Here is a 10,000-nt window from a genome sequence, read left to right as displayed (position 1 = left end):
TTGCTAACCATGAAATACGGTCCTGGAATCCATGGAATACGCAGCGTATCCATCTCCTCAGCTAACAGAGACACAGATGCAGGTCATGGTATACATATAGAATACTACATGGCTTGCTGTGTCGTACCAGATTTACACGAGTTGTTTTTTAAAATATTGAACTGCGAGCGAAAGCGAGCTGTTCACTATTTGAAAAAGCAACGAGTGTAAATCTGGTACGACACACCAAGCCATGTAGTATTCTGTTTATCCTACATACTGTACTTACGTGTATTTTACTGAAAATGTCCTGCACTCGAGGCAGCTAAATTGAAGACGCTTGTTTTGGAACCTCGATCTCTTCTAAAGCCTCGTGCAATCTATTACGTCAAAGCAAAGAAATGTCACTCTGAAAGTTTGGCGTGACGTGTTAGTTCTAAAGATTCATCGAGGGTAATTAGCGAGCGCAATTTGTGTTTCTATAATGACGTTTGGTCTCGGTGACTTTGGCATCATAAGCAGTGGAAAAACAGGTCCCTGCCAGACCTGATTGACACGACCTCATTTACATGATATACACACGTGTGATTTGAACGAGTATTATCTCACGGGTGTCTCTCTCACGTATGTAGGATAAAGTCGCATGATCATTTTTTTCAGGTATCCGTTCTCCCGCCGACTCATCCTAGTTGAGAGTGGAACACAGAGATCAACAGCTCAGTGCCTGACCTTTAAGACATATGACGTCACACCAATAACTGTGGACCAGTGTCAGACATGTGGAAATACACCCTGAGCTGAAGACTGGACTTCTACCTTGAGAGACATACCTAACCAGAGTTGTATTTCTGTAACAGGAACACTGATACTGCTCGTTATCCCATGATAAACTTTGAGAAACTCCTTTGATGGTTATTGTCTTATCTGTGTGTGATTCCTTGAACTATTACAAGAGCCATCATCGCTCTCTCTCTCTCTCTCTCTCTCTCTCTCTCTCTCTCTCTCTCTCTCTCTCTCTCTCTCTCTCTCTCTCTCTCTCTCCCTCTCTCTCTCAACTCTCTCTTAATAAATCTCTCTTTCCTTCTTTCTCTCCCTCTCTCTCTCTCTCTCTCTCTCTCTCTCTCTCTCTCTCTCTCTCTCTCTCTCTCTCCCTCTTCTCACCCCTCTCTCTACACACGCATGCATACACACACACACAGACATACACACACATACACTCTCACACACAAAAAACGCACACACACACACGCACACACACACACACACACACACACACACATGCATCGCCGGATCACATTTTGAATAAGTTACAGTCAATGAATTAATCAAGCCATCAATTATTCAATCAATATATTAATCTATCTATCTATCTATCTATCTATCGATAATTATATCTGTGTATCTGCACATCGCTCAGACCGCACAAAACATACAGTCCTGGGCCCGCTACACAGCAGCTCACAGTATACGTTCTGTACGTTCAGCGTATACTTTCTGGTGGTATCAGCGAAAAATCCTTATTGGAACTACCAGCTGAACGAATACGGTCTCTTTAGATAGATAGATTGACACGGAAAGAACGGAAACTTGCAGTAAAAGAAAAAAGTCGCATATTTCAAAAACAAAATTTCCGAGGTCTGGCTATTCCTGTCTCTCTCTCTCTCTCGCTCTCTCTCATGGGGTGGAAGATGAATACCGTCTCTGGGTCTGGGCCCGGATTCGAACCAGCGACCTTTCGATCACAAGTCCAGTGCTCTACCACCTGAGCTACCCGGGCTTCCGTAAATTATCTGTTTCCGATAACATTTTTGTACTGACTGTCACTCCTCATCAGTCATCGGAGACATCGCTTCGAACCATACCACCGTATACGCTGACAGTACACACAGTATACGTTCCCCTTCTGTTCAGCAAGAAAACATACATACGTTATGTCTGCTTATACCGAGGTGCAATGGGTGGAGGTATCTAGCTATGTATCTAGCTAGGTATCTATCTATCTATTTATCTATCTATCTATCTATCTATCTATATTTCTATCTCTCTATCTCCAGATTAATACATATGCAGATTGGTAAAACAAAATAACAACCGCATCAATTATTAACTAATGTAACAATGTAACATTGACAAAGCATTAATAAGGAAACACTCTGGCACACATGACTTGATACAATTCCTGAAAGAATGAACATCGGGATACTGGCTGAAGCGTGAAACTGCATGTGTTCTCTTTTTCAGCCATGATCAATTCAACCAAACAGAAAAGAAGGTATAACGGCGTGTTTTGCAGCACTATAATGCAGTAGATAAATATGCTGTCTCTGTTACCACGGGTAATAATCTTGAACGCAAACGCCTACGCCTCGTCTGGGAGAAATGAAAACTTTGCTGAACGCACGGAGGATGATACTGTGTTAAGACACGTAAAAAGCTTTTCTTAAAGGCACAGTAAGCCTCCCGTAAACTATCGCAGATACGGTCAGGCTTTTACACACAGTACAAACACCCTTTCATTTAAACACTCACCGATTGAGAACATCCCAGGTGCCCTCCGTCAAGAGCGAACAATTTTCAAAGAATTTAGTTTTGCGTGGTTTATCTTACCCCTGAGCCATCGTGAACCCGTGTGATCCAGTTTCCCTTTTTCACAATGTAGTCGTCATTTGAATGCGACCCGATGTCAGCTTATCTACAATAGCACGTCTTTATGCACGAAACAAACGGCTGTGGTTCACAATAACTTTAGCGATGGCTTTTGACTGTTGAAAGGAACGGCCATATGCACTAAACCGTCGTCTGCTACGACCCTTGCGTGACCCTGCTTCCGGGCTTTTCTTTTTTCAAACTTTCACAACTTCGAATTGTACTGATCTTGTCTTGATGAAAAAAGAATTCTTTTATGATTAAATAATGTTTGTGTAACAAGCTGTCAATTTATTATTTATATTTTAAAAGTTAGGTCAAGCGCAAAAACGCACCACGGTCCAAAAACATTCTGATAATCATCGATCCACGGCTATCGCCAGTTTATATCGATAGAATGAGACCCGAAGGGAAGTAACTCATTTTTGACCTGAGGATGGGTCCAACAAGTGTTCGAGACAATCTGCAAAATTAATTCTTTAAAAATTGCTCGCTCTTTACGTAGAGCACCTAGGATGTTCCCGTTTGGTGAGGGTGTTTGTACTGTGTGTAAAAGCCTGACGGTTTACGGAGGCTTACTGTCCGGGAATATTCATAACAGCCGTCCAGCACCAAAACGAGGCGCCATTGTTGTTGAAGACCAAGTCCACGAAAATAAATTCTTTGAAAATGTCTCACGCTCGACAGAAAGCAGCCAGGATGTTCCCGTTCGGTGAGCGTTCAAATGGAAGTATATGCTTGTACTGTATGTAGACGCTCGGGGAGCTCTGTGATGGTTTACGGGAGGCTTACTGTGCCTTTAACTACACCGTGATGGCAATGTGTTAGAGAGAAGTGAAAGCTTTGCTAAAATAAGCTTAGACTATTATAATTATATAATGCAATATTAACAGCGATAGTGTTTTGAGCTTGGCAATAGGGTCCGGTATTTTGACAAAAACGAGTACAGTATGTCGAGGCGTGTTATAATTGTTCGCACTTAAGCACACACACACACACACACACACACACACACACACACACACACACACACACACACACACACACACACACACACACACACACTCACGCACGCACGCACACACAAATACACTTTGCTTGAAATATTGTATTATCACTTTTTTTCTTAGGGTAGACTCCAGCCGTAATTTAAGTCGTTTATCAGAATCACAGCAAGAAACTTTAAACCAGTTGAGTGAATGGACTGAGCTAAATCACATGTCCCTTAACCCCAAAAAACCAAAAAGCATGATAATAACAACTAGGCAAAAACGCAAGAACATAACCTCAATATTTCCCGATCTAACGGTTAATGATAAACTCGTTGAAAAAGTCGACCATCATAAAGTTTTGGGAGTGACCATTGATAACAACCTGTCTTGGTCACACCACATCGAACAACTGTCTGAACAAGTGTCCAAGAAGGTTTATCTAGTATTATCTAGAATCAAGCACTTCCTGAATTTGGAAGCCAGGAAACTATTCTTTAATGCTCATATTCAGTCTGTTATTGATTACGCGTCTACCTTGTGGGGCTCGGCAAGTGAAAATTCATTTTTTTGTTTGCTTGTTTGCTTAACGCCCAGCCGACCCCGAAGGGCCATATCAGGGCAGTGCTGCTTTGACATATAACGTGCGCCACACACAAGACAGAAGTCGCAGCACAGGCTTCATGTCTCACCCAGTCATATTATTCTGACACCGGACCAACCAGTCCTAGCACTAACACCATAATGCCAGACGCCAGGCGGAGCAGCCACTAGATTGCCAATTTTAAAGTCTTAGGTATGACCCGGCCGGGGTTCGAACCCACGACCTCCCGATCACGGGGCGGACGCCTTACCACTAGGCCAACCGTGCCGGTCAATCTTTTCTTTGAAGCCTCTGGTAGTTACTTGAAAGCGAGCGCCTGTGTGAAGACCCAAGTAGTGGACAAGGAAGTAACCCAATCTTTTTGTCAGCCAACCATCCGCCTGCCTGCGATATAACTGTACGTAGGTGCAATTCATTGCCAAGAGCTAGTGCACGGCAATTAAGCTTTATTCCAACATTCATAGACACTAGAGGGACTTCCGCTGTGTTTATCATCACAGGTACGTGCCTTCTCTGTTAAAACTATCGTCGTTCTTTGAAACTCGGAAAGCATAGGCGCCTACCTCAATACTAGACGAAAACCATTTGTGTGAGCGAGGACACATTGCGACATAGTCTTGACACTGTGGGTGGAATTCTCTGTTGATATAGTCTGCGTGTGGAATTCAACAAATATATTAAGCCGCGGGGGCTTTCTGATTTTCATTGCATCACTTTCGCAAACCTTGTACATCTTTATTTTGAAAGCAAGCGCCTGTCTGATTTGGACACATTCATGTGACACGCTCACACTCCACAGTCAGTGTTGGCGCCGTATCAGTACGAGGTCACGCTGCGATCCAGTCTTGTCACTGTGTGTGCATTCCAACAGACATATCAAACCTTGACAGTTGTTCAGTGCTCATTATACTGCAGGTAAGTGTACGTGTTCTCTGCTACATTCTCTGTTTACATAGTCCAAGTTTGTTGCTCAGACGTGGTAATACAGCTGGGTGTGGAATCTCTCTGTTTATATTGTCCAAGTTTGTTTCTCAGACGCGGTAATACAGCTGGGTGTGGAATCTCTCTGTTTATATTGTCCAAGTTTGTTTCTCAGACGTGGTAATACAGCTGGGTGTGGAATCTCTCTTTGGACATTTCCTACTTTCTGTTTCCGGGAAATGTGTTTTCTGTTTGCTTGAATCGATCATAGCAGTAAGACACTGACGGTGCTAGCAAGACTTGCTGTGTGTGAGTTACACACTGCTTGCCTTGCTCTGTTTGTGTTGTGATGTTTCTCATTTCTCTTTCTCTCGATGAGGGAGTTTTACTTCATGATTTCAGTGTCACATTCTCTGCTGCGTTAAAACTCAATGTCAATGTTCGTCGAGTATTGTGTTCCGTACAAAACAAGCCGTGTCTGTTTGCATTTCACAAACTGCGTGGTACGTTTGAATATATATATGCGGATATTGGCAATTCGTCGCTTGCATAACAGCTGAAGTTTAGTGCGTTCATTTAGGGGTTTTATGCTGTAGGTGTAGCCTACATTGTTTATCAAATTACGGTGTGTGGCGCCTGGTGGCGCGTGCACGCAATGTGGAAGTATGTCAGTCCTGTGCAGTATTCACCACACTACCTTGTCTGTCTGTTCTAGATGTTTTATCGAGCGTCGTGTATGCTTGCACATTCATGATTTTATTTCGATCGGTGTGATTCCAGTTTCGAGACCCCTTGGGTTTGACCTTGTTCCACGACTGTTTAGACATTCTTTTTGATTTTGTTAACGTGCGTGTCTTTTAAATATTATGTTTTGTCTCTGTTAACAAAAACGAGTTTTATAACACACACACACACACACACACACACACACACACACACACACACACACACACACACACACACACACACACACACACACACACATATATATATATATATATATATATGCATACACACACAAATACACACAACCACACGCACACATACACACACGCATACACACACACACAGGTTTGTCGCAGAATGCTTTAGAATTCATAGCAATGTGTCAATAACCTTTTTGGTTTGAGGACAATAAACATTTGTTCTTGTTCACACACACACACACACACACACACACACACACACACACACACACACACACACCAATGCTATTTAAAGGGTTTTCTGCGCTGTTATGTGTTGTACATTGTAGATTGCTATCCCCTGTGTTTGTTGTGTCCACAATCATACTGCTGTACATTACTGTTTATATGTAATTATTCGGTAAACCTTGAAGTGTTGGAAGAGAAGAAGTTGAATGTGGTGAAGATGCATGAAGCAGGACCTACTGGTGTAAGATTTAGTTCAAAGGACAGGTCTAAGCATCCACACTCTGCATTGTAAGGGATGTTGCTGTAAATCTGATTTATCCTACTTATTCTTCTGTGTTCTTGGGCTGCTACTTCTACGTGCATTTGTTTTGATGCTGTCATGTTGTGTTTGAACGAGTAAGCTTTCATGCGTAGGTCTATTTCTCTCCTTCATATACTGGCTGTGAAATAATAACTGAAAAGGAAAAAAAAAGGGCTTGTTGAGGAGTATTATTCAGTTTGTAAGTAGTCTTAATAAAGACCAAACGAACATGGAACCGCACACATTGCTTGTCACTGGTATTTAACAGGTTTATGATCATTCTTTGATCCGTCAATTTGTGTAGTAGTAGTAGTAGTAGTAGTAGTAGTAGTAGTAGTAGTAGTAGTAGTAGTAGTAGTAGTAGTAGTAGTAGTAGACTAGTAGTGGTAGTATAAGTAGTAGTAGTATATAGCGGGGATATAGCTCAGTAGTAGCGCGCTGGATTTGTATTCAGTTGGCCGCTGTCAGCGCGAGTTCGATCCCAGGTTCGGCGGAAATTTATTTCACAGAGTCAACTTTGTGTGCAGACTCTCTTCGGTGTCCGAACCACCCCCCGTGTATACTACATTGGGTGTGCACGTTAAAGATCCCACGATTGACAAAAGGGTCTTTCCTGGCAAAATTGCTTGGGCACAGTTAATAACTGTCTACCATACCCGTGTGACTTGGAATAAGGCCGTGAAAGGTAAATATGCGCCGACATGGCTGCAATCTACTGGCCGTATAAAATTTCATCTCACACGGCATCACTGCAGAGCGCCTAGAACTGTACCCACGGAATATGCGCGATATAAGCTTCATTGATTGATTGATTGATTGATAGTAGTAGTAGTAGTAGTAGTAGCAGCAGCAGCAGCAGCAGCAGCAGCAGCAGCAGTAGTAGCAGTATTAGTAGTAGTAATAGTAGTAGTAGCAGTAGCAGAAACAGTAGTAGTAAATTTGGTGTTGCTGCTGCTACTGCATTACTTGTTGTTTCCTTAGAGAGTGCTGCTCCTGCCAAAACTGTTTTTGTGAATTTGCCTACGTTTTGTTTGGCACCTACCTTTACTCGTCGGTGATTTCAGGACTACTTCGTAGCCATGGCAACGGCGGCTGGTGCAAGTACAGCGGACACTGAAACAGAATGCTCCGTGTGTCACGAGCTGTTCAAGAACCCCAAACTGCTGCCCTGTGCTCACGTCCTGTGTCGCCACTGTCTTCTCTCCTGGCTCGACTCCAACCCCGAGGCCCTCTGTCCGCTCTGCAGGGGCGCCATCGCGGACCCCAAAGAGAAAAGCAAGACGAAGGGGTGGGAGGAGGCGGTGGACGCCTTACCCGATGACGTCGCCATGGCAGCGCTGGTGGAGAGTACACGTGTACTGAGCCAGGATCACGTGTGTGTGGGATGCAAGTCAGCGGCTGTGTCTATCTGTCTCGACTGTTGCGAAATGATGTGCCAGTCTTGCAGTGATCTGCACAAGAAATTCGCCATGGCACGTGACCACAAAGTGGAAGACCTGTCCAGCATGACAGCGGAAGAGCTAGCCGCCAGTCAGCCTGACCACTGCAGCGTGCACACCAGCAAGCCGTGCGAGCTCTTCTGTCCCACTCACGGGGCCGCCATTTGCCACCTGTGTGCCAGCGCCAAGCACGGCGCATTCCCAGACTTGACGGAACTGGCGAAAGCGGCAGACAAGTCACGTGAGGAGCTGAGTCAGATGGTGACGTCACTGTTGACAGAAGAGCAGCAGCTGGAAGAAGCTGTTGCAGCGTTGGAGCGCCACCTGGAGGCCACGGAGAAAGTGGTGCATGAAGCTGTTGCTGAGATCGACAGGACCTGCGACCAGTTGGAGAACTCCGTCAAGGAATGCAGGCGTCGTCTGAAGAAGATGACGCTCGATGCCAAGGCCAAGGTGAAGGACACAGTCTTAGCCGTCAAGGTCACCTTGTTGGATCATCGAGGCAGGCTGACGTCACACCGACGTGTTGCTGATCGAACAACCAGAGGGTCCACTAATAAAGGGATGTGTGACGTCACTCGTGCTCTGAGGGACCGTGTGAAGGACATACTGGTCACTTGTGGTCAACGCCGAGTGAACTTGAAATCGGTTTCCATGGTAACGCTGATCATTGACGCTGCCGCTGTGTCCCGTATTGAGAAGGAACTGTCGGAGCTAGGTCAGGTGAAGATAAGCCCTGCGTCTGTCGGTCCTGTTCAGGTGAGAACATCTATAATGGTTTTGTTGTTGTTGTTGTTGTTGTTGCTTTTTACCCTGTGATAGTCAGCCTGTGAACGGTTGACTAATATACAGAAACGCCGTCGCATTTAGTTTACACAATGAAAAAGTTTATATTTGTATTGGGATTCCTTGCGAAGCGCACTGACATTTGTACTTGTTAAGACGAACACCATAGAAACAGAGAAAATACCATCATTATCATATTTCAAAATTGGAATAAGTTTTCATTAAAATAAAACATGCCTGCATTGATAACATTATCTCAACTTTACTTTTTCAACAAATAACGTGGGCGAACGCTTATGCTGTCTGCGCTCAAATGTGAGTGCAGAAAATTTTAAAGGACTAGGTGCCAAAAAGCAATATTTCTGGAAACAAGCTTTTATCACCTGGCTAAGGCCAAAAAAAAAAAATTGTCTGTTTAGGGTAACCCGACCGACCCTATCGATTTGGCGCCGACCCAAAAACTTTTTTTTGATTTCAAAAAAAAAAAGAAAAAAAAAGAGGTAAAAATGCTAAAAAGAGACATTTGGCGTTTCTTTCTCTCCCTTTCTCTCTGTTTTATTTATACGTTAGTTTTGAAACATGTATTCATCAAATATAAGAAGTGAATGTTCAGCCAACATAGCATTTACAAAAAAAAAAAAAAAAAAAAAAAAAAAAAAAAAACCTACCTACCTACCGACCCTACTTTTTTTGGTCATGTTACCCTAAACAGACAATTTTTTTTTTTGGCCTAAACAATAAACACAAGATCAAAGAAATAAGCAGTAATGAACTGCAGATAAGTGTACGCAATCAAACCTTATGGAATAATACAAATATAAGGTACAGGAAGCAAACGCTATACATGAATGACTGGATAAAGGCTAAAATATGCGTTGTTAAAGATGTTTTTAACGATAACGACATGTACTCTTTTGAGGAAATATGTGAACGAACTGGATATAAACAGTCTCGCCTATTTGAATGTAATGCAATACAGACTGCCATTAAAGCTCTATTATTGCGTGATACGGGTCAGGCCCGTTCTGATCATATGCCATTTATACAATTATCTCCACGCCAAATTCGCCTAAAGATGTTAAATTATGAGATAAAGGAGCCAAGCTCAGCTGGATTTTGGTCGAACAAATTAAATATTACATTAGAAGATAAACACTTGAAATTAGCTAACGAATGCTCGA

At 43.1% G+C, this 10,000-nt stretch overlaps 2 protein-coding genes across 4 annotated transcripts in view; both read left to right on the top strand.

Moving 5' to 3' along the window:
* Positions 1-10,000, top strand: part of LOC138976322 (E3 ubiquitin-protein ligase TRIM45-like) — a 22,765-nt gene that overhangs the window by 7,513 nt on the left and 5,252 nt on the right. For 2 of the 3 annotated variants that reach the window (XM_070349188.1, XM_070349186.1), the window contains one exon: positions 640-883. The exons of the other annotated variant lie outside the window; for it this stretch is intronic. In XM_070349188.1, the coding sequence (XP_070205289.1) occupies positions 640-672 (33 nt within the window). In that variant the 3' untranslated portion in view covers positions 673-883. Of the gene's footprint in view, positions 1-639; positions 884-10,000 lie in introns of those variants that run through there. 3 annotated transcript variants of the gene reach the window in all.
* LOC138977443 (RING finger protein 151-like) lies at positions 4,916-8,867 on the top strand. The gene is made up of 2 exons (XM_070350319.1): positions 4,916-5,133; positions 7,659-8,867. Exon 2 carries the CDS (start codon positions 7,674-7,676, stop codon positions 8,850-8,852), a length of 1,179 nt encoding a protein of 392 aa, XP_070206420.1. The 5' UTR covers positions 4,916-5,133; positions 7,659-7,673; the 3' UTR covers positions 8,853-8,867.

Source organism: Littorina saxatilis, linkage group LG9 (genome assembly GCF_037325665.1).
Source record: "Littorina saxatilis isolate snail1 linkage group LG9, US_GU_Lsax_2.0, whole genome shotgun sequence".
Classification (NCBI taxonomy): Eukaryota; Metazoa; Mollusca; class Gastropoda; order Littorinimorpha; family Littorinidae; genus Littorina; species Littorina saxatilis.
This window is presented reverse-complemented; position numbering and strand designations above follow the sequence as displayed.